The sequence below is a fragment of the Vollenhovia emeryi genome, unplaced genomic scaffold, assembly GCF_000949405.1.
Source record: "Vollenhovia emeryi isolate VEMERY1.0 unplaced genomic scaffold, V.emery_V1.0 DF939147.1, whole genome shotgun sequence".
In the NCBI taxonomy this organism is placed as follows: domain Eukaryota; kingdom Metazoa; phylum Arthropoda; class Insecta; order Hymenoptera; family Formicidae; genus Vollenhovia; species Vollenhovia emeryi.
The window spans coordinates 316747-340134 of record NW_011967219.1 but is presented as its reverse complement, the minus strand read 5'-3'; the positions used below and the strand labels follow the sequence as shown (position 1 = coordinate 340134).

At 46.7% G+C, this 23388-nt stretch overlaps 2 protein-coding genes across 6 annotated transcripts in view; one reads left to right on the top strand and one right to left on the bottom strand.

Moving 5' to 3' along the window:
- The window catches only part of LOC105566012, a 2297-nt gene extending 1629 nt beyond the window's left edge, over positions 1–668 (bottom strand). Inside the window, exon 1 of the mRNA XM_012019679.1 lies at positions 158–668. Within this exon, the coding sequence (XP_011875069.1) occupies positions 158–623 (466 nt within the window). The 5' untranslated portion in view covers positions 624–668. The remainder of the gene's footprint in view (positions 1–157) is intronic.
- The window catches only part of LOC105566013 (unconventional myosin-XV), a 105903-nt gene that overhangs the window by 56138 nt on the left and 26377 nt on the right, over positions 1–23388 (top strand). For 4 of the 5 annotated variants that reach the window (XM_012019684.1, XM_012019683.1, XM_012019682.1 and 1 more), the window contains exons 3-19: positions 8857–8943; positions 15720–15830; positions 17717–17805; positions 17881–17944; positions 18029–18138; positions 18382–18666; positions 18781–18958; positions 19106–19384; positions 19518–19847; positions 19950–20237; positions 20316–20473; positions 20711–21088; positions 21347–21690; positions 21809–22277; positions 22346–22548; positions 22628–22899; positions 23019–23195. In XM_012019684.1, the coding sequence (XP_011875074.1) occupies positions 8923–8943; positions 15720–15830; positions 17717–17805; positions 17881–17944; positions 18029–18138; positions 18382–18666; positions 18781–18958; positions 19106–19384; positions 19518–19847; positions 19950–20237; positions 20316–20473; positions 20711–21088; positions 21347–21690; positions 21809–22277; positions 22346–22548; positions 22628–22899; positions 23019–23195 (3756 nt within the window). In that variant the 5' untranslated portion in view covers positions 8857–8922. Of the gene's footprint in view, positions 1–960; positions 1371–8856; positions 8944–15719; positions 15831–17716; positions 17806–17880; positions 17945–18028; positions 18139–18381; positions 18667–18780; positions 18959–19105; positions 19385–19517; positions 19848–19949; positions 20238–20315; positions 20474–20710; positions 21089–21346; positions 21691–21808; positions 22278–22345; positions 22549–22627; positions 22900–23018; positions 23196–23388 lie in introns of those variants that run through there. The other variant, XM_012019681.1, reaches the window with a different exon arrangement.

Below are 23388 nucleotides of genomic sequence, written 5' to 3'. Positions count from 1 at the left end.
AGACCACCCTGTATAATAAACGACTCCCATTAATGACGTGTCTTTCGAGTTTTTATTCTTATGTCTTTGGAGAAAGTACACAATTCAAATATTTCTTTGTTCAACGATAAAACTTAATTATCTGACCTCGATATGCGTGTGATATCGCACGACATACCTAGGTCGAAGTTTCTAAATGTATTGCTCGGGGGATCGTTATCAGATTCCTCCCTCTCCGTCCGCGCTAGTTGCCAGGAATTCCATCGGATTCGTTGACGAGCGGTCCAGACCCGATCGCCACGAAAGTGACGCCGAAGTCGCGGAGATTTTTTCAAAGAGGATCCCCTGCCCCCTCGATCACAGGCCGCGGGGACAACGCTCCCGCCCTCTCCTCCGATTAGATGACCTCTTTGAGGGACTCCGGTGACCGCGCACCCAGCGCGAATCCCATCCGCGTGCGAGCGTATTTGAGAAGCGTACGCGCAGTCGGGCAAGGAAAAACGCACCTGCAACGTGGCGCACGCAACGTGACGTGCGCGAGACATACGCGGCGTGCCTCGAGGAATCCTCATTGGCCCACGAAACGTGAGATCTCTCGTAGCCACTTCCCTATCGAACACGTTTGTCCGCGAATAAATTAACATACGTTACATACACGTTATACACGCGCGCACGCGTTACGCGCTGGCTCCTAGGTCGTTACTCATATTTGTATAACTAGCCGCGGTACGTAAAATAAGAAGAACATCAAAAGTCCAATGCGTGCAAACCTTCTTCGCTGTTTATTTATAATTTTCAGATAATCGTGGAAGTCGCGAAGCGCGGGTTTCCGAGACGGTAGTTACGCCGCTGTTCCGTCGGCGATTTACAGGACGTTCCAAAGGGCGGAAGCCGGCGTACCAGGTAAACCGGTCGCTCTCCTGGATCCACCTGTAACCCTGGTACAAACCGCCGTGCGTAACGGTACAAACACGGCGTATGGTGGCTCCTCACGGTGGCGGAGCGAGTTACCTTCCTCGTAGGCGAGGTCGAGAGCGGCCGCATACCACGATCCGGAATCGCGTCGTGGAAGCCAGTCGTTGCTCGATCGTCCGCGACGCTCGGATAGGACAAAAAAAAGACAGAACCGAAAGACCGCGACGGACGGGGCGGGCCCGCGGTTCGCGCGCAGTTTCGAAGCCGTGCCCCGCGAAATAAGTCGTTGCGGCGTCCCGACGTCTCCTCCGGCTTGGATCGCCGCCGCTCCCGCATTCCTCCCGGAACCGCGTGGATCCTCGCGCGGAATTTCAGTCACATCGCCCGACCGAAAATTCGTCTTCTCTCCCGGCCGATCGTTCCAACTGGCTCGCGCCACGATCCTGTCGAAGAGGACGCGGCGGACGCGTTCAGAGGTGAGTTCTCGATCGCAAGAAGTGGCCTGGGAAAGCTGGCTCCGCGATTGTCGCGTTCGATCTCTCGCGTAAGCGGTGTCGAAGACGCCGCGCCGGAGACATCGATGCCCGCCGCGGCGATATCGTCTCTCGCGCACGCAGGTCCCCGCGTCATCGCGCTCGTAATCGATGTATCGCCGATGACGGCACGGGATGAACTCGTTTTAAAATTAGCTTGTGTTATTGCGTTTCGTAAAATTTCGGCCTCTCGTCACGCTAAAGCAGCAACATTTCGGTAATCTGCAGATCGAAGCACTATTACAGTAATTGTAAGGGCAGCAACGTGCACGATATGATAAATATTTATGAATGTTTTGTATATTTTATTAAATTATTAAAAAATCTTCTGTGTCAGTAATAAGGTAAATAAAGAAAAACATATAATTAGAGGATCATCTGTAATTTACAGTATTGAAAGTGGAGGACAAAATCTAATCGAATTATTCGAAGAGAAAATTTATAATAAGCCCTGACGGATGTACCGAGAGTTAAGGAGCGAAATCTCTGGCATTGTTTTCTTTTTCTTTATAACATGAATTAAACTTGAAACAGCGATACGTCTGTTGATAAAAAATGATAGTCATACTTCTGTGAAGATTTTCTAATTCTTATCTTCACGAGTAAACCTGTGAATACATTCTCGACCTCCGCTCGGCAATTGTGAGGAGAGCAAAAAGGTTTTATCTACTAGGAGGAGATTTAACGTAAGGGACTTATCTCTTAAATACCTGTCACCAGACGCCTTGCTCGGTAAATTTTGGATTAAAAACGAAGGACGTGGAATTCAGGTACACCATGGTCTGGAACAAACGTGATACTGTGCGTATGTGCGTGTGTGCGCGCGTTAAAAAGTTCAGTTCCTGATCTGTATACCAGTTCCGAGGAACAAGCGAAGGTCAGCAGTCAGTTCTTATGCATCGGGTGCTCACCAGGCCAGTTGAGAATCAAGAAATTTAGCTCGGGCCCCGGCTCGGCCCCGCGTACGTGCACGGATTGTCCCTCGCGCGTCCGTTGTTGACCGTGCGTGTAACCGCGCGAGCGGGGTGTAACGAGAGTAAATAGAATAAACGAGAAACAGTTAAGTTAATACCAGAACAAATATAAATCGATCCACGCGGATCCACGCGAGAAACGAGATGCGGGACTCGTCGTCGGGTCTGTTCGAGGGGACACCGCGACGGGGTATCCGTCTCTACCGTCGCAAATGTCGGAACAAAGTTCACGCGGTTGGCTTTAAAATGGCGTGCCGCGGTGCGCGACATTCCGGCCGACGCACGATTAGGCGAAAGTAGTAGTAGTATTCAAGGACAATGCATCCAAGACCGTGGAAGAGACGACGTTCTCCCGTTAATGGCGCCCACTCGTGTCGCCGGAAAATTGAAAAGAATACGAAAACTCCTCTCAGCTCCCCCCCTTCGACTCTTTAGAAATATGTGAAAGCGGAAACGGGCATATACGACCGTTGAATTAATGCAGTTTACATTTAAGACGCTGTGTGGAGAGACGTATGTGTGTACGTTGACTTTGCGATATATTTTTGCTTTAGATAGTAATTTCTACATAAGTAATACCACATCATTAGTAACGCTGGGAGATTCAAAGGAGGATTTTATATACTGTACTTGCGCGCGTTGATTTAAAAAAAAAAACTTCTCAAACTCTGAAGGAGTAAAAGGACGGAAGCTCTCAATCTACAGACATGGCGTGACACGTTGAGTTGGAATTAGTAGCGTTAAATGTGGGCGGATACTAAATTGGAATTTTAATAGATTTTAATTAAACACTCGGTGAAATGTTGGCTTCTGGTACATTCGAACGTTGCGGCAGACTGGCATCAACTGCGTCCGCATTAAACTCGTGTTTTGCTAGCATAGCCTGCCCACTGCGGCAGCAGAATGTCAACAGGAGCCGAATGGAACCTACCATTTCGTAAACATTTAAACGCATCGTTTAAAATGTTTAAATGGTTGCAAAATTGCAGTGTCAGTCGGTGTCCGCAGTCAATCCGCGATCCTGTTCTACTCGCGGATTAATATTATAAGTATTTTTGCCGGCATTTCGCGGGAAAAATTTACAACTGCTACTTTGCAAAATCTCTTTTCAATTTTTGGCAATTTAGTATTAAAAAAATATAAAGAAAAGATACGTCACCAGACTTTTAAAAGCAAACGGAACGTCTCGACATAGAAATCGCTGCTAATTTTAAAAGAATCGAGCTAGCACTTTGTGATTATCGGGAGCTTTGTATTCTTGAATGAATGTTATATGTCACGTAAGTCCCGCATACCTTTTCTTAAACATCCTGTACACATAGAGTAAGGTGACCAAGTTCGGATCAGATACCAAATGCGGATCAACAATTTGACGAGTCGCTTGTAAGCGACATTTTAAAGTAATTTACTTAAAGTTTGCTTTTTTATATATTTACAACTTTATGCTATATTGTCGATATCACAAAAGGCATCGACGTGTTTCTATGTCGCTTATTGTCAAATTGTTGATCCGCAGCTGGTATCCGATTCGAATTTGGTCACCTTATCCTATACTTGAATATTATCTGCTATTAATATTCCGCGATACTTGCTCGAAACTATCTTTCTTAAGACTTATTCCACGCCGGATAACAACAATATCGAGGGACGGTACTAGAGAAAATTGTGCACAATCAATTGTTAGAAATTCTCGACGCTACGAATTTCACTTAATGCTAAAGACTCGTAATGTTCTCTTTATGGACAGGCGGAAATGATTGACGCCGAGGAAACGCGGCGCGATCGCACGCGAACGGCTCGCCGCGCCGTGGCGTGGCACGAAAGTCCGATTGTGAATGATACGGAGCGAATAATAAAAAAGACTCGGGGAGAGAAAGTGCTTCCTAAAAGCTGCTTTCTTATCGGCCAGTTCGGCCACTGGTTGAATTTCGTTCGAGAGACCGTGCCCCCCCATTTGATACACTCGGCTCGATCGAGCGCGGCGTTTTCGGCCGGGAACGCGACGCGAGCGGTGACTTTGAAGCCGGCCGGTTGTATGCACGAGCGACGGGATCACGCACGATTGATCTCCCGATCCGCTGGCTCCTGCCTCAATAGCCGCGAGAGAGGCGCGATTATGAATTACATAAGATCCTTGTATCACCGCCGCAGTCCGCGGGCTGCTGCTTTCTCTGTCTGACCTGGATAACTTGCATCGCAAAGTTCCTATTCTCTCGCCGCCATTAACGCTCGCTATGAGATTGTCGTTGCAGAGAGGGAGAGGGAGAGAGAGAGATTTATTGTCCCTGGAGGTTTTACCCCTTAAGTCGCGCACAGTGAAGCCAATATACCTGCACGCGTTAACCTTAACGACTAATGTGCTCTTTGCGTCTAGTAACATTCGGTTGTATATAAGCAAATCAAAACGCTTGACAAGTTACGATTATACAACGTATAATGTACAATTTGTCAACTTGCACAAATTTTTTAAACGTATTTTGGTTACAAAATAGAATGTTTTTAGGTGCAAGAACATATTGTAGATTAGGCTTAAGAGACACTCGCGAAGGGATTAAAGCTTGAAACCGAAGAGGGTGAGGCATAATTACGTGTAGGTATTTCCGCAAGTCTGATTTGCATATGTCTTTCAATTAATACTGCACATAATTGCACACAGTACACGTGCAACTTCGGAAATCAGCTCTGTACGTGCGGGCTTTCGTTCCAGTGTTTCATTAAAAGTAATTAAATGTGCCGCAACCACCACAATTATCTCCCTCGAGTCTTTGAAAATTAAAAGTAGATTTCCGCCCCAATTTTTTTGCGTCACGTCGAAACCGGCAGTTTCCAATATATTTCACGTAATAGGATTGTCGTCATCTCACGCGCACGTTACACCCCAATTTTCGTTCTACAGACACGAAAGTGACAATTTTTTTAATCCCGCAAAGATGAAGCGTTTCCTCCCGTTCTCAAGTGTCAAGTCCAATTCTAATTTTCTAAATCTCTCTCCGGATCCCGTTACAAACGTTTAGACTTTTGCACACGGGAGAAACCTGATCTGGGTACTAAATACACTCATGTTGACAGACGAAGAGAATGACGCGCGACACGAGTATCGTTTCGCGAAACCGGTTAGCCGCTTCGCCGCGAGCCGGGTCGCCGAAAGAGCCGGGTAACGCTGGAAGACATCGCGCGGCGCGGCGGACAATGAACAGCCGGCGGTGTCGAAAGGCCAAATCGCCCCGTCGTCGTCCCGCCATTGTCTTCTCTCGCGGCGAGTACCTCGCTCCCTCGAGTCTAACCCACGCGTCCTCTCGCAGCCGCGCGCTCGCAGACCCGCCGCCGATCGAGGGTGACTAACCAAATTAGCATAAAATTGCGAAATGCATTCCGCGGTGCGCGAGCACGCCGGGGAAGGACGCCGGCTCGGCGCGTTTGCTACTTTTACTGGGAGCCTTTGGCCGCGCGGAGATTTATCCGCGTCGCGAAGCGCACGCACGGCGGGGTCCGCGAGGCTCTGCCGTCTCGGCAGCCGCGAGAGTAAAGCTGGAAACATACGAGATAGCTTGAGCAGCAAGACTGGACCCGAGTCGAGTATTTGGTCCCGGATAATGGGCCTCAATTATTCCATTCTGTCTTCATTTGGACCTCGGAGTCGGTTCGAAACTCCAATTTGAGGCCCAGATGAGTAAAAAATTGTGTTTAATCTTATTCCGACCCTCAAAGAGAATGCAATCAAATATTTTATCCTCCTTGAAACCTCTTGGGCCGAAGAGAATCTACCGAACTTCTGTTGATTACACTCGTATTGGCCGCTCACTGCTAAAAGGGAAATAGCGACTCTTTTCACTCTCTAACAGTCAATCAGTGAATTATCACTGAAAGCAGTGAACTGTCACTGAAAGCAGCGAATAGTCACTGATTTGCAGTGGTTACTTACAACAGTAAATCAGTGACTATTCACTGTTTTCAGTGATAATCCACTGATTGACTTTTAGAGAGTAAGTTTCGAAACGGCTGCTTAATTTTCGACTGTTATTAAAATCACTTCCCTTAAGTTTTACTGCTTAAGTTTTTTAGGCCTTAAAAATTTTGCGACGTAAAAATTGAATTTTAAACACGGCGCTGAAAAGTATGGGAGGTGGATCACGAGAATAATTACGACGTTCGTTAGAACACTCTGCAATAGAAACGTGTGTTGTATCAACGATTAAGAAATAATACTATAAATGATGGAATTGAGATCGAGGTGAACTTGAATGGTAAGTTTGCGAAGCCGCGGACATTGAAAATAACATAATTTTACAGCCTGATGTTTTAATTTTAAACGTAATCTCATCTGAGAAACGGGGAAAGTTACAGCAACGTGAGTGAGGAGTAACAATTATTGTCAAAAGGAGTTGTAAAAGTATCTGACGAAATAAAGATACGCAGAGTGTCAATTTCTAAGAGACAATATAATTGACGGAAGTTGAGAGAGAAAGTGACACGACTTGGTTTCACGATCCCTTTGTATCTACGGTTTCCGCTCTGCAATGATTAAAATATTTTCACGCGCGTAAGGAAAAAAAAAGAACGAGCTAATTTTTGCGCAATTTGCAGCAGCGGAGTGATGTCATGTGCGGTGGAAGGTATAAATGATATTTATAGGTATGCATCTTGTGTACACGTCGTAGACATATATGTAGATACACGCGTGGTCGTGTGTATCTCGATCTCGCGGCGCTGAACACTCGTTGCGACACTTCCCATATTTCCGAACGTGCAATTATGATCGATATCTTAAGCCGCGCTCGCGCGCCGAACTAATGTTCCCTTCGGCATCGCGGCCGGAGTAACATTTACGAAGATTATCTGAATTTTAATAAAAAAAACTGCTCTTTCGGTGGAGCCCACGGCCCCTATTTCGAACCCTCTTTTATCGACAAAAGCGCCTCGAAAAGTGCCTAATAAAGCCTATCACACAATGCGAGGCAACAGGCAACAGGAATAGGGAATAGAATTTTTGACGCGTTGGATTGGTTGAAGGAAAATTTCCGACGAATCCAACGCGTCAAAAATTCTATTCCCTATTCCTGTTGCCTGTTGCCTCGCATTGTGTGATAGGCTATAAGCCTTCTGATTGGCTACAAGCCTCTTTTATCGATAAAAGTGCCTCTAAAAGTGCCTAATAAGCCTTCTGATTGGCTACAAGACACTTTTAGAAGCATTTTTATCGATAAAGGATTCGGAATAGGAGCCCACGACTTTAACTTGGAGAATTGTCTCCCCCGAGCAATTAAACGTCGTTATAAATAAACAACTCGTAGCCGAGCGGTAACATTCTTCGAACTGTGCCGGAAGTTGCGGGGTGATTGGGAGGGATAACTGAACGGCAACGCGGGGCGACGCTTCCGTTACAAGCACGATCGTCGGCGTAATATTTCTCGGCACGCGCGCGAGATCTCTGACATTGAACACTCAAAGAAAACTGATCTTGCAACTGCAGCAACAATTTTCTAGGTACCGAGAAATATCTAAGCTATATAAGTGAGTGGCCAATACCGCGAATTCGCATAAGTTTTGTATATAATCAATTTAAATAACAGAAACAGAATTTCTATCTGAACTGTGGGCGAATCCCTGGCGGAAAAAAATTTCTATAAATAACTACATAAATTGACTTGAAATAGAAATTTGTAGAAATTTTTATATCTTCGTTGAAACATTAATTTTTTTGTAAAAATATCTACGAAATAGTACCACAAATTACAATGTTCCCAAATCAAGAAATTATTACAAGTAGTACTTCATGGAAATGTACAATTTTGTAAAAATTAGTACAAAACTTAGTACTAAACTTTACTAGTTTAAAAATTTAGAGAAACAACACCAAATCTTAAAGAATTAAAAGAATCTACTTGCTTGTAGAGTTTTACAAAAATTAACAAAAGTGTTCCAATTCCAGCATTTTCATATTGATTTTTATAACACTTTTTACATTTACGTAGAATTTCTCAGATCCTGGCAGTTATATTTTATATTTTTGTAGAATTTTGTAGAATTATTTCCGGCAGGGATGTTAGGAAGAAAGTTTTTCTATGACGCCCATCCATTATAACGTTTGATTGTGGTACAAACAGTTATATTCCTTACAAAGATTGTTCTATGGTACCGAAATTTAGTTTTAGCCAATGTGAACGATTAATGTTTAGTCGGGAAACCTAAACTGCCCAGAAGGTATTGCTAGAACGTTGCTGCTATACATTTTGTAGACTACAAACAATTTTCCAACAGATACACAAACTAGTGATAAATTTTTGTTGCGATACCTAGAAATTTTCCTGCGTTAATAAGATATTTTTTTGAGTGAAGGCTGGCGGACAGTTCGAACGGTATCGCGTCCAAGTCAGCTGTGAGAGCCGAGGACTCACGAGCTAAGGAACCAAATTGTAATTAGTCAAAATAATCAGTCGAATCGTTTTTGGTTTCAGAGAGGGCCGATTGACACAAAAATGACGGATACTTTCACGCGGAGATCGATTTAACGCCGTTCCAAGATGTACGCCGAGTGGCAAAAGGTGAGTTGATATTTTTATTAGCTACGTGTGTATCTTGAAAGGCCGGACTCTCTCTCTCTCTCTCTCTCTCTCTCTCTCTCTCTCTCCATCGTCGCGAGTCGTTTTTACGTGGCTGTAATATAATAGCAAATACGCTCGCGGATATTGAATCAAGTACCGCGCGTTTCTAAAGTTGTGAACGATTGCTTTATCGAGGAAAGACCTGCAATCGGACCAAGTGTCGGGCGAAGGGAACGACACGACGAAGGAGGAACGGTCATTCTTCGACCGCTTGTTAATCGTTAACCCTTTGAAGCATGGTGGTAACCTACGTTATCACCTCAACTTTTTTACTTTTTGGCCATTTAATTTCTAGTTAACACATTTAGGTCGGGTTTCTTGCATTTTTTGGAAGTCTTAACAATAAAAGAATATAAACAAAAGAGTTAAGTAGTCTTTAATACTTATTGTAAAAGTTTTACAAATAAACAAATATGAAAAAACAGCAATGTTTTCGGAAAAATTCCTTATTGACCAAGTTTTTTAAGATTATTTCTTGAAAACTTTGTACAAAGGGGTTTTCGGAGCCGCTCATTGCGAATCTGATGTCAGATTTTCAGAATTCAAAATGGCGGATGCAAAGTACGTGAACGTTTTAAGTTTTCAAGTTTTTCAGCATTTTTGTTTGATTACGGTATTTAGAGACTCATCACGTCCGCGCTGTTAGCTCTAAGTAGTGCTAAGAATGAGTAAATTCTAAGAAATGATAAAATTACAATTTTGCATCCGCCATTTCGCGCGCGCTATTTTTGATATTCTATAAGAATTTTCAATTGGAGTTTTGATTCCATGGGTCCTAATAATATCTAAATAATATTTCTTAGCGTAGTTGAATTACAGTTATTCTTTTAAGTTTTGAATCCGCCACTTTGAATTATGAAAATCTGACAACGGATTCGTAATCAGCGACCCCCAAAGACCCTTGTATACAAAGTTTTACAAAAAAATGATGTAATAGCAAAATGTATGCTTTAAAGGGTTAAGGCGTCGCGCGAGTCCCACTCGTAGATTCGTAGGTCTCGCGGACGGTAAGACGGTCATTTTTGGATCGTCATGGCATTGCACAATGTTTACGTGGTCACGACCGCGGTGGGATCTCGCTGCGTGGTCGGAGTCAATGATCTGCGCACACGCAATTGCATTGCCGCTCGCAGCAGCCACTTTCCAACGCCTCGTCCGGACGGTCTCTTTCGACGCTTAGTCAACGATCGATCCGCGCGCCGATCGTCTTCGATTTTGCAGGGGATTAAAGGGGCAAAAAAAAACACCTTAGCCTAAGAGAAATGAGTTTCCTAAGGTCGCTTGAAAAATCGTTCGAAGTGAGAAGCGAAAAGACAATACGTGTACCAGACTGTTTTAAGTGCGTGCATTTTTTTAAAGAGATAAAACGACTCTGCCTCGCAGAGTTAAAGAAGTCGACTCCTTTTTAGTATCTCGAGACGTCGACGAAGCTTTCGAGTTATTTAAGCGAAAGAAATGTGCTCTCACGAGTGAGTTTTAATGCAGCCGTGTGCAAGACTTGATTCGCTTGGTTGCTACTAAAAATTAGCGGTTACCTGCGAATGACAGGCGGCAATGCGGAGGCGAATGCGAGCGTTTTATTTTTTTTCCCGTCGCGGATGCGCTCGGAATGTATCGCGAGCGGGCTGGCGCAATGGCGGCTTCTCACTTTTACTTCGCTCCCCGCGCATCCAATCGCGGATAATGAGCGGTGGAATAATTAAGGAAGCATTCCGTACGTGTGTGGTGGAAGGGCATTAACGAAACCGAAATGGACATTAAACAAGCGGCATTATCGAAAATGAAGACGCGAGGCCGCTGGGGGATTTAACGAGCCGCGCTTCTTTTTACAGCCCGGATACATTTTTCCCTTCTGTCCGCGGGTGAGAATTGATCGATTTTCAAACGAAACGTCGTGTCGCGGGCCCGTGTCCCCTCCTTCCTTCAATTTGAAAGAACGAAATAAGAGTTGCGTAACGCAATCCGCTCGACGTCGATAAATCAAAGCGCCGTCGCTGCAAGAAGAAGAAGAAGAGGTAATCGTGTCCCATCTTGCGGTTGCGCTCGCCGCGCTCCGCAATCGACAATTTCTATCGCTCTTCTGCAACTCGCCACGGCCGCTAGGCAGAATAGCTTCCCTTCGCGCGTTCCTGCGCCTCCCGCGTAAGCCCACCTGTACGTAATACCCGCCGCACGTGCGCGTGTGTGCGGCGTGTGCGCGCGCGTATTTAGCGCGTAATTTATATAAGAAGAGAGGCACGCTTGGTTCCACCCCAAAGCGCTTCGATCCACTGGCGCCGGTAGCTTATGATTTCATCGCGCCAAATCCCGGCGTGACGGCCTAAACCGCGCGTAGAAAACTCCCGGCGAGATCGGCCGATAGGTGGGACAAAAGCGGCGGGTGGGCCGCGGGGGGAACCGGAAGAGGATCTCGGCGATCCGGCGGCGCCGATTGGAGCGGCGCGTTCTCCGATCGTGGAAATATGGGCCGCTTTCGGGCACGGCCTAATTAGCGTGTCTCAATTAAAATTGCATATACGCCACTGCGTACGCGAGGCAATTGTTGCGGAGAGGGAAGGAAGGCCTCGCAACTCCCAGTGCCGCGTCGAACATCCTAGCGTCCGCATCTTCGCGCGATCATCTTCGGCCTCGCGAGGCGAAAGGGGGACCTTTCCCTCCGGAGGAGCCGCTTCTTCCGCGAGAAAGGGTTTCGGCGCGCCGCCGGGCTATCTGGGATCATCGGCGGCCGGGGAGGACACCGGAGGATGACACCGCCGGACACCGTTAACGAATTCCGCGTGTGCGGCACCGGACTCTTGCCGACTGACCCAATGAGCCCGATAGACGCCTGCGTGGCCTCCTAACTTCTTTAAAGCCGAATTTAGCATGCGCGCGGCGGCGCGGACCTCGCCGAACGACTCGGGTCGCGATCGACGATCGTGACGGGACTCGCCGATAGGACCCGGTCGGCGCGGACGCCGTCGATCGGCCCGAAATGCGGGGAAGGGCCCGCGGCGGACGGAAGGCGGAAAACGGTACGCGGAAGTAGCCGCGCGTCGGACGGTGGCTGCTAACCGAGTGCCGAAGCTCACCCTGACATATTCGCCGCCGCAGGTCCCGATTGGAAACGGGAAAGCTTTATGCGGCATTGTTCCGCTGCAAACTCTACAGCCGCACGAAGCGTAGATAACCGATAACTAACTGAAGACCTGTTCGGCCGATCGCGACCTGCTTGACCGGTTTTTCGCCGCGTTTCTTTTTTTTTTCGCGTAATAAACGGTGTTAAAATCGCGTTACGCCCGAGCGACTGAGTTTCACAAATGAGAAAAGAGCGAGATATTAAATGCAATAAGTGATGCGCGGGGCGCACGCTGTTTACTTGGTGATTCTACGTTCGACCGAGTGAATCGACAGACGGTAATTGGCATCGTCATAAATATGCGTGTGAAACGTGGCTGACACCGTTTTACTCGGCGGGGTGATTCGCGCGGAGTTTTCGAACGTTTCCCGAAACGACCGACCCGTCGCGTCGCGTAAATTTCAAGCGAGCCGTCGAAACCTCACGACGATCCCGCGAGTGAAAGACGCGCGTCTCGATACCTGCCCGGCGCATCCGAGAGAGTTGCGCAGCGGGCATTGACTTGAAACGCGCTACACGCGTCCATCATCCACGACGAGGTTGTTATTTAAATTGAGCGAACTTGAAAGGAAGAGAGAAGGAGATGCAATCGAAAACTCGACGTCGCCGCAACTGAGGAAAAACGCAATCATACTGCACGCGATGTTTTAAAAAGAAAAACGCGGGAGGGAGAAGTAAGATATTCGTACACGTAATCGTGAACTGTGGGAATCACCGGGGATGAACGCGCCCTCCCGTTTCACGTCGAAGATCCATGCGCGAGCGTCCTCCGAGACTGCTCCCGATGCAAGCCGCGATTGCGCGTCCGTAATCACGCGATTTAGCGAATCGCGCGTCACGTCATTTGCGCGCGTACGACTGCGAGCGAGGATGAGCGAATAAAGACGTGCATCAGTTTCACGAAAGGCTCAAACTCGGGAGAATATCAATCATAATTTTGCGAACGGAGATGCCTCCCGAGTTCCCGAATGATATCTGAACTGCGAATGAGTGTTCGAGGCCGGTAGAAAGTCGGTAAACTCTAATAGAGAAGCTGTCGATACAGGCGACAACGAGGTCCTCGGCGATTACGCGAGGAGAGAAGTCTCGAGCGAGAAGGCAAGTGGCGTGCGATCGGTCCGCACATGAAGTGCGCGGCTGATCGCCGATATCCCCGGCAGCGATGGCCAATGCGGGGTCGAGCACGAAGCAGCAGCAGCAGCAACGGCGACGCTGGTCCGTGGGTCGATCGTCGACCCCGCGGAGTCACTTTTCGCTGCACTCCTCGGAAGCTTTCTACGCGAACGCGGAACCGTTATCCGGCGGCCGCGGCGGACGCGCATTGCATAATGCGAGCGGCAGCGGCCGAGACCCAGATTCGAATCCCGCCCTGGATTTCTACGCGCCGGAAGCGGGTAGCAGGCAGCAATACCGGGCTTCCGCCTGGCGGCCGCCCCAGGACGCGGGCGACCGACGCGCGAGCGTCGCGAGGAACGACCGTGAGATCTTCTACACGGTGCCGCGCGGCCTGGCGATCTCCAGGAAGGAGATCTTGCGGCGCAGATGCGCCAAAGATGACGTCGAGACGCCCCGCACCACGCCAGAGAGGGATCAGCTCGAGAAGAGGCCGAGAACGTTGCCGTCGATCGGCAGAAGAACGCGCCAAGACGCCGAGCGCGCTTCCTCGCTCTTGAAGAAGGTCTCGAGGCAGGATATCCTGCGACGTCGCGCGAGCATAGAGGCGAGCTCGCAGTTGAAGGATGTCGCGAGAACGCCCTCGGGTTTCCCGAGTGCCGGTCGCTCGGCGAAAGAGGACCGCGACCCTCCGCGGCCATCGACTTTGCCGAAGATCCTACACGCCTCTAGATCGGCTCGACTGGAAGAGTACTCCTCGTCAAGGACCAGGGAGGCTGCGGGAAGGGAGGCGCCGATCTACGGGAGGATTCGGCGACGGAAAATGTCGCTGCCGACTGGCACCGCGACGTTGCGCGACTCCGCCACTCCTTCGAGCACTCTGACGAGATACTCCAGGACGAGGGCGAGTGGAGAACGCGCGGATATCTCGACGAAAGTAGTCAGGCATCTGCGAGATCCCGTTCCCGATCCGCCTGATCGATCCAAGTGCGCGGACGATGATATTTATGTCAAGGTCGCGCGCAAAGCCTCCAGGCAAGCCTCTCACGCGGAGAGACCAGAGCCGATCGACAAAACAATGTCTAGGCGCAGAATCATCAGCAACGTGGACCAAATGGGCTCCTTGGAGCGAAGGATGCACCAAGATCGAGATCAGGACGTGGTCAGGGTTAAGCGCGACGCCATATTAGTCTCCAAAGCGGATATCGAGCGGCTGCGTAATTTCCAGGCGGACAGAAACGATCTCGAGGACGGAAGGGCGGCTTGCCGCGCGGACTCCGCCTGGTCCACGAGAAGAGATACAAAAACGGACTCTTGGTCCCGCAACAAGTGCCCACGTAGAGACTCCACGTGGACCAGCGAGAGGCAAGCGAGATGCCGACCGAAATCGCAGACCGAATTGTTGACGAAGGGACAGACGGAAGGCTCGAAAGCGGGGATAAGGTCGACGACGTTACCGAGCTACATGAAGATCGGACGGAAGACGTCGACGGGGAATCCGCCGGCGCGAGGTGTCGACGAGCAGAGACGAGCCTCGACCAGCGGAACGTTGACGAAGCAGAGCAAGGAGAGATCGAATTACGTGAAGAAGACGGCGACGCGCGTCCCGACGCACGTCAGAGCGTTCAGCGACGCGAACAGCGCCCGTTCGAACTCTCCGGACACGTCGTCTTCGATATTCGGCTTCTGCACCGGAAAGAGGAGGATGCAAACGTCGTCCGTGGCGCGTAGATCCCCGTCGTGGAACTTGAAAACGGTTTGGCATTGTCTGCGGAACGATTCGAGAGAATATTAAGATCTAGCGAAGCTTTAACCTTTAGATGATTCACTTTATTCCCGCGGCAATATTTCAAGTGCATATAAATACAAGTTATCGTAGTTCAAACGACCGGCGAGAAAGTTAAAATAATCCGTTTTCTGACAAGCTGTTTGTTATTTTAATTGGGTTAAATTTTGAGTTTACCTTAAATAAAAGTTTAAAGTATCCAAATTTACTTTTCATATTTCTTATCTTTTTAAAGTAAAATTTTAAGCCAAAAGAAAAATATCACTTATAGTCGCCAGTGATGATTAAAAATTAAAACAGTGAACTTTATCAACCCGACTGGCAAATTTTAGATTCGTTTGTCTACGAATTTTTCTTAATTTCTTATTTGGTTCGTTCATTTGGTCTTTTCTTTTTACTAGATAATTAATAATTTTAATCTTTTGTTGATTTGCAGTATTGTTACATGAAAAGGATCTGAAGTAAGGTCGAAACGTTGTAACGAATTCAATAAAATTTGCCAGTTGGGTTGACAATAAGCTCACTGTTTTAATTTAAAATTTTACGGTTTTCTAAGATGCATTTTCCCAACGGCTAATAATATGCTTAAGAAAGATAGATACAAATTGCGCGGGTCGCTGAAATATCAGCGAGAGTAGATGAAGCACTTGTGTTATTGAACCGCTTATTTAAAATACAATGATACTGTTATATTTGCAGGGTGAATTGGTGTGGTTCGACCCCGGCGTCGGCCATGTGCTGCCAGGCGAGGTTCTGGAATACCACAGAGCCGCCAATGTACTCTCGGTCCAAGCGGTGATCGCCGGCAAGGTAAGATAAGACTGTCTAGAAAGCGCTTACTAATCGTCTGTATCTTACCCGTGCATAATTACGTACGACAGACGTGAAAGAACTCAACGGCTAAGAAAAGATAGGCCAGATGTGCTCTTTCGGTAAACAGACCTTTCTATGGATAACACACGCGGCTACACCTCGAGCTCCAGGCAACCAATCACCTTGAAGTTTCTAAAAACGACGTCACTCGCGGCTTAACTTCGCGCATCTTCGCGAATGTTTACCTAAATGTGGATTCCTTTCATTTATCTTAAATTTGGTTTCTTGAAAAAAAATTTTTTGATGCATTTAAAATTAATTTTATCGTTCCAGTACTGAAGTTTTGAAAATATAATAATATAGCTCGCTCGCTCATCTTCGCCAAAACGTTTACGTAAATGTTGCACTTCTTTCTTTTATTTATTCATTCACTTGATATTCCGTAAAAAGCATTTAAATGTATTTAAAGTCGATTTTATCATTGGATTATTTACACTTGAAAATATAATGATTCGACTAACTCTCGGAGCAAAATATTGAAGACAACTTGCGTTTCGACTTGACTCGGTCGTAAAGCGATTAAGATAATCCAAACGCAATCAGATAGAGCAGGTATGGAGCAAGTGCGTGGTATCCGAGTGATCCACTCGTCGGTTCCTTGACTTTCTAGCGCGACCCTCGCGCGTTTGAATTCGTTTCATTTGGCGAGAACGAGAGGGGCAACTCTCACGTCGCGCGCTCGCGCCCGCGCCAATCTGGTTTCCACGTTTTTCATTCACTTTTTCGTCCTTCGCGCGCGTACATTTTCAAGTTCGCGCCACCTTGAGTCGCACGCGACTGGTCATCGATCTCCCCGGTCGTGGGTGACGGTAGAATTTTAAGAGGCGAGGCGCGGCAAAGCGAAATTGACTGACGGACGATTATTCGCACGCGTCGTAGTTTCTATTAACACGAGGCAACCGCCTCATTATGCAACCGACACCCATCGCGGGCCATTTAACAACGCGCAGTTTTTCCTGCCCGCCTGCTTTGTGTTCCCCACGTTGCATTGTCGTGCACCAGTTGCAGCACTGCACTTCACCGGTGTCCCATTATAGATGACGACGCGCATTGGCGTAAGCCACACTAATCACCTTAAAAAAAAAAGAGAGATATTAGGATATCTGTACACTTAAGAAGATCCTTCAGCCATCTTTTTTACCGACACAGTCAAATATAGTTTTCGCGCTTGTAATTCTTTTTATTAGCTTTTATGCGCAAAATAATACCAGGATAAGTTGCGGACCGCACAGCAGAACATTTTCATACTTAAAGGACTCAGTTCAGAAGTCTAATAAAAAAGATATTGGTAGTTGAAAGTTTCAATTCGTAGTTCCAACTAAATTTGAAATTGGCTTTATAAAATTGCAAAATTCTTCCACACGATTGAAGTAGCACAAAACTTTTGTCATCTCTTTGTAATATAACGTGAAATTTTCGTTAATCCGCCGGAAATAACTGTTATCGCCGGCGCCAATGGAGATGCAACTGCAAACGCAGACGGGCTGGTATCCGGTTAAGTCTCACGTGAGTGGCTCTCTCGCTTCTTATGTGAATTCGCACGAATCCTCATTTTTTGTCGGACATTCTCCTTACAAGCCGCGTCGAGAAAATGTGGCAGAGGCGATCGCAAAATTCGCTTCAGTTGGAAAGCCACGTTTTTTCGGTGTTTTCCCGCGTCCCTTTTGCGCCATTAGAAATTGGAAAGAAAGTGTCGCCGGGTAATCGCGGGCTCGTGACTAGTCATAAAAATTATACAAATGCATACTGTCGAGCCCGCAGCGACCACTTTGGATCTTCGTGCGGAAAAACGACGAATAATTGCATACAATTATGTGTTTAAGCCGCAAGTCTTCACTCTCACAAACCTGAGCGGAGTGAAGCCCAGGCAGGACTTAGGCCAAAATGGTGTGGAGGACATGATTCAGTTGACGTAAGTCGCGAAATTGTCACGTGTCTATTTGCGTAATTAGCACGTGCCGGCGTAAACAAATTGAATAAATTGCAGGGATCTGAACGAGGCGTCGTTACTATGGAACTTGAAGATCCGTTACGACAAGGAATTAATTTACGTACGTTTCACACTCGCGCCGACGTATTTATTTGCCCCTGCCGTTAATAACTGACCTGAATAATCGTTCGCGATGAACTTTCAGACGTACACGGGAAGTATCCTCGTGGCGGTGAATCCGTACAAAATGTTCGACATCTACGGATTGGATCAAGTGAAGCTTTACGAGGGACGAATCCTCGGTACACTCCCACCGTTAGTATTAATTTCTTTATCTATTTCCGCGAAAGTAGTTTAAAAAGCAAAAGGTTCCTCCTTTTCAAATTTGATTTGCATCATCCCACCGTTGCTATTCGATTCCTTTATCTATTTCCGCAAAGGTCGTTCAAAAAGTAAAAGGTTCCTTTAAAAAAGTATTTATTGTATCAAAACTTATGTCACATCTCGATCGACTTGCATCTGAAAAAGACTTGCTTATCATTTCACTGTACTTCGCAGGCACTTATTCGCCGTGGGCTCCTCCGCGTACAGTCAGGTGACAGCAGCCAATAACTCCAGTGCCAATCAGGTAGTCGTCATTTCCGGCGAGTCCGGCTCGGGGAAGACGGAGTCTACGAAGCTGGTGATGCAATATCTCGCGGCCGTCAATCGCGCGCCGAACAATCTCGTCACCGAACAGATCCTGGAAGCGACGCCGCTCCTGGAGAGCTTCGGGAATGCCAAAACGCCGCGGAACGACAATAGCAGTCGATTCGGGAAATACCTGGAGGTTCACTTCAGAGAGTGAGTAATATTTTTAAAAAAATGTGTACACATACATTTAAAAAAAAACAATGAAGTAATAATCTAACGATTCTGTTGGTGCCACATCACGCAAACAATTTTTCTATTTCTCAGCGGCGCGATCGTAGGCGGTAGAATAACGCAATATCTTCTAGAAAAGAGTAGGATAGTAACTCAGGCTTCGGAGGAGAGGAACTACCACGTGTTCTATGAACTTCTAGCTGGACTCGACCAGCAACTCAGGGATAAATACGGCCTGCTTACACCGGACAAGTATTTTTATTTAAACCAGGTGTGTGTTGTATGTTTGTGTGCTCGCGAACGCACGATACAATCCCCGTATCTCGGCTTAGAGGGAGAGGGGATGTTCGGCAGTATCGCAAAATTAATAATAATCAATAATAAAGCAGCGATGAAATTCTGTTCGCCTTCATTCCAGGGCGGAAACTGTGAGATCGACGGCAAGAGCGACGTGCAGGATTTCAAGGCGCTCTTGTCGGCCATGCAGGTTCTCGGCTTCTCGTCCGAGGAACAGGACACGATTTTCAAGATCCTAGCCAGCGTGCTGCATCTAGGAAACGTTTACTTTCACCGGAAGCAAATGAGGCACGGCCAGGAAGGTGTGGAAGTCGGTTCCGACGCTGAAATACGCTGGGCGGCGCACCTTCTTCAAGTAAATTCCGATGGCATCATCCGAGCACTCACTACCAAGACGACAGTAAGTCTAATATCGAAGAGACATAGAGATGTTTAACAGGAAGTTTACGAGATTTTTCAAACATTCACAAGTACATTCTTGTTATTTCGACTACCGTTAAATTAACAAGACGTAAATCCATTCATTGTTGCAGGAAGCACGGAACGAGAGAGTCTTCACGGCTTTGAATATCGACCAAGCCCTCGACGCCAGGGACGCTTTCGCGAAAGCCTTATACAGTTCGCTCTTCTCGTGGCTAGTCGCGCGCGTCAACCACATCGTCTACAAGGGCACGAAGCAGACGGCCGCCATTTCGATCCTCGACATCTTCGGGTTCGAAACCTTCACGGAGAACAGCTTCGAGCAGCTGTGTATCAACTACGCGAACGAGAACCTGCAGTTCTACTTTAACAAGCACATCTTCAAGCTCGAGCAACAGGAGTACGCGAAGGAGAAGATCGATTGGACTACCATCAACTACACGGTGAGCTTGATTTGGGCGATATAATTATTGGAAGAAACTTTCGCGAAACGTGTCAGCGCGTGAGTCGCGGAAATAATTTGACTATTCGTTTGCCCGCCACAGGATAACTTGCCGGTCATCCATCTGATCGCGAAGAAGCCGGTGGGTATTCTTCACCTGTTGGACGACGAGAGTAACTTCCCTAAGGCGACGGATCTTTCTTTCTTGGAGAAATGCCATTACAATCACGCGCTGAGCGAACTGTACTCCAGGCCTAGAATGAACTCCGCCGAGTTCGCCATCAGGCATTACGCCGGACAGGTCTGGTACAACGTTGAGGGTTTCCTAGACAAGAACAGGGATACATTGAGACCGGATGTAGTCGAGTTGCTGATCAGCAGCAAGATTTCGGTGAGTTCCCATCTTGCTTATGCTGCTAGACCAAAAAGATCTTATAGAAATATGGTGACACGGTCGTGATGATTGCAGATGGTCAGCAAGATGTTCCAGCACGTCAGAAACACTCATGAAGCTAATAAAACTATGAACAAACCGAACGGCAGATTCGTCACCATGAAGCCGAGAACCCCGACTGTTTCGGCTCGATTTCACGATAGCCTTCAGCAACTCTTAGAGTCTATGTCTCAGTAAGTGTTCTAAAACAGGATCAAACGGTATTAAAAACTGGCAAAGACGTTACGAATTATAACAAATAGGAAAACTATATTAATTTCATAATTTTAAATTAATAATTTAAAAATCTAATAAACTTATTCCAACATTTTGATTAACATTTTTACCGATCTATTGGAATTTGGCAACAATTATTATTGTCGCGACTCGGTTGGTTACAATTAAAGTATTTAATTTCGTCGCATTTGCAGATGTAATCCGTGGTTTGTTCGCTGCATCAAGCCGAACACGGAGAAGGCACCGATGAAATTTGACATGCCCTGCGTGCTCGAACAATTAAGATACACGGGCATGTTGGAGACGATCCGCATCAGGAAAACCGGCTACCCGGTTCGCCTTCTGTTCGGACACTTCGTGGATCGGTATCGTTACCTTGTTTCGACGCATTTGCCCAGGGGAGCGCCCAACAAAGAGCTCTGCAGAATAATCTTGGACAAAGCGGCTCCGAAAGAGGCGCAGTCCCAGTACCAGCTCGGACTCACACGAGTGTTTTTACGCGAATCGCTGGAGAGAGCCCTGGAATATAACAGAGCGTTGATTTTGGAAAGAGCGGCCATCACAGTCCAGAGGTATGTGTCAAATTATGCAAAAAGGAAAGACGCGAAAGGACAAAATTTCGTAATTATATTAATTTACATATATATAATATATGTACATATATATAGTATATATTTATTTAATTATGCATATATAGATATAATTCTCTGTGATGATTAAATATCTCACAGAATTCTTTCACTACACCTGCTTCGTGTAAACAGTGAAATTAATGTGAATAAATATGTGTGAATCTCTCCCGGACGTCGCTCTAACGGTTTCTTTTCCAGATACACGAGAGGCTTCTTGGCACGCAGAAGATTCCTCAATATTTCCCGCAGCACAGTTCTGATACAAGCAGTGTATCGCGGATACCGCGAACGTAAACAGTTCCGCGCGATGAGGAAGGGTGCCCTGATGGCGCAGAAATTATACAGAGGTAGGAAGCAACGGGAGACGTTTAAGGTATTGAAGGATGAGATGGTGAAGAGAGCGGAAATCGAGAGAGCCAGCAAGGAACGCGCGAAGGCGAAGCAGCAACGGGAGGAACAGGAAAGGACCTCGCGAGCCGTTGCCGGTGTGAACCATTTGGAAATCCCCGCGGAACTAGCCTTTATTTACAGCAAACTTGACGGTACGTTTCTACCAGAATGAAGACAGTGTCATGGAACTCATTCAGATCTTCAGGCGTGCTTTCCATTTTTCACAAATCACTTTTCGGATTGTTGTATATTTTGTTCTGTAATTTCCAGACTGGCAACCCACACATACCGAACGAAATCTCCTCAAGGTTGTCGGCCAAGTCATCTCGATGAACTACACCTACAATCTGCCACCTGACATCGATCAGTATCAATTCTCGAAGTTCACCAACATTTATTTCAAGAGCCATATATTTGGGATGAAGCGCGAGCCGATCAAGACGCCGTTCCTGGCGAAGGCACGCGATCAGGACTACACGGACTCCCTGATGATCTTTAAAATGATACTGCGCTTCATGAATGAGAGTAATCTTAACGGCAAACGCGAACAAGCATTGGGCGACTACATCGTTAACAAGGGCATCGTGAACGAGAAGCTGAGGGACGAGATACTGTGCCAGTTGGCGAATCAAACCTGGAAGAACGAGAATGACGCCAACAAGGAGAGAGGCTGGCTACTGCTGTCCAATTGCTTGTCAGCGTTCCAGCCCAGTGCCACGCTCTTCAAGTATCTTCTCAAGTAAGTGTTTTTACCCACGTCGGACGATACGTCATTATAATTGTCCCTAATTAATATTTTTTAATCAGATACGTCTCCGATCACGCCTATGACGGCTACAAGGCCTACTGCCAGCGCAAACTGTTGCAAGGCGAGAGAACAGTGTATCGTATGATGACCAATAATCAGCAAACGGTGCACCAAGTGCCCAGGAATTATCCACCGTGCGTTCTAGAATGGCGAGCCAACAGGAATCGCGTAAACATGGCGCTCAACGTTGGTTTCTACGACGGTAAATCTCCTGGAATTCGTAAAAGTAAGGCGCGCTGTCATGCAAACTCTATTGTAATCGGTAATTTCGTGTTTTATAGGTGAGACAACTACGTGCGCCATAGATTCCTGGACGACGTGCGAAGAGTTGGCCAATCTCGCGGTTCGGAACCACGGGGTGGAGAACACCGGTTGGACCATCACGCTCTGGAATCAACTGGACGGCCCGGACGCTATCGTGACGGAGACTAACGGTTTCGACTACGTCCTGGACTTGATCTCGGAGATGGAGTTGGCGCCAGCTTTCCCCGCCGCCAAGCATATGTTCTTGGAACAGCGCAAGAACAGTCTGCCACCCATAAAGAAACGAGAGGTAAGAAATTTTCAGTAGTGATTAAAGAAGTCGTAAGGTATAAGCTCAGCAGAACGGGCTTAATTGCTATTGAATTGTTATACTTTCATATTAAAAATGATGAAATATCTTTTTCTCAGCACGTCCAAGTTATTCGGGAGTTGGAACAGGAAATGGAAATCCCTATCTTAAAAACCTTCCAGCCTTTGGAGAGGAAATCAGTGCCAAAAGCAGTTGACAAGTCTGTTGAGTTAGAGATTCAGGTACCCAGGCGGCCGATAGTTCCTCCGCCGCAGCCACCCGTTACAAAACTTCCCGTAAGTTTGAGCAACCTCGCAATTTTTTACAAGCAAGTAAAGAATTTAACTATAATTCTAACACACAATTTTTCCAACAAGATATTAACATTATAACATTCAATAATTCCAAGACAAGTAAACTAAAAAATTTACTATAAAATATATTTTTAAACTATATTTCTGTTAAAAATGTTAAAAGGCAGTATGTATG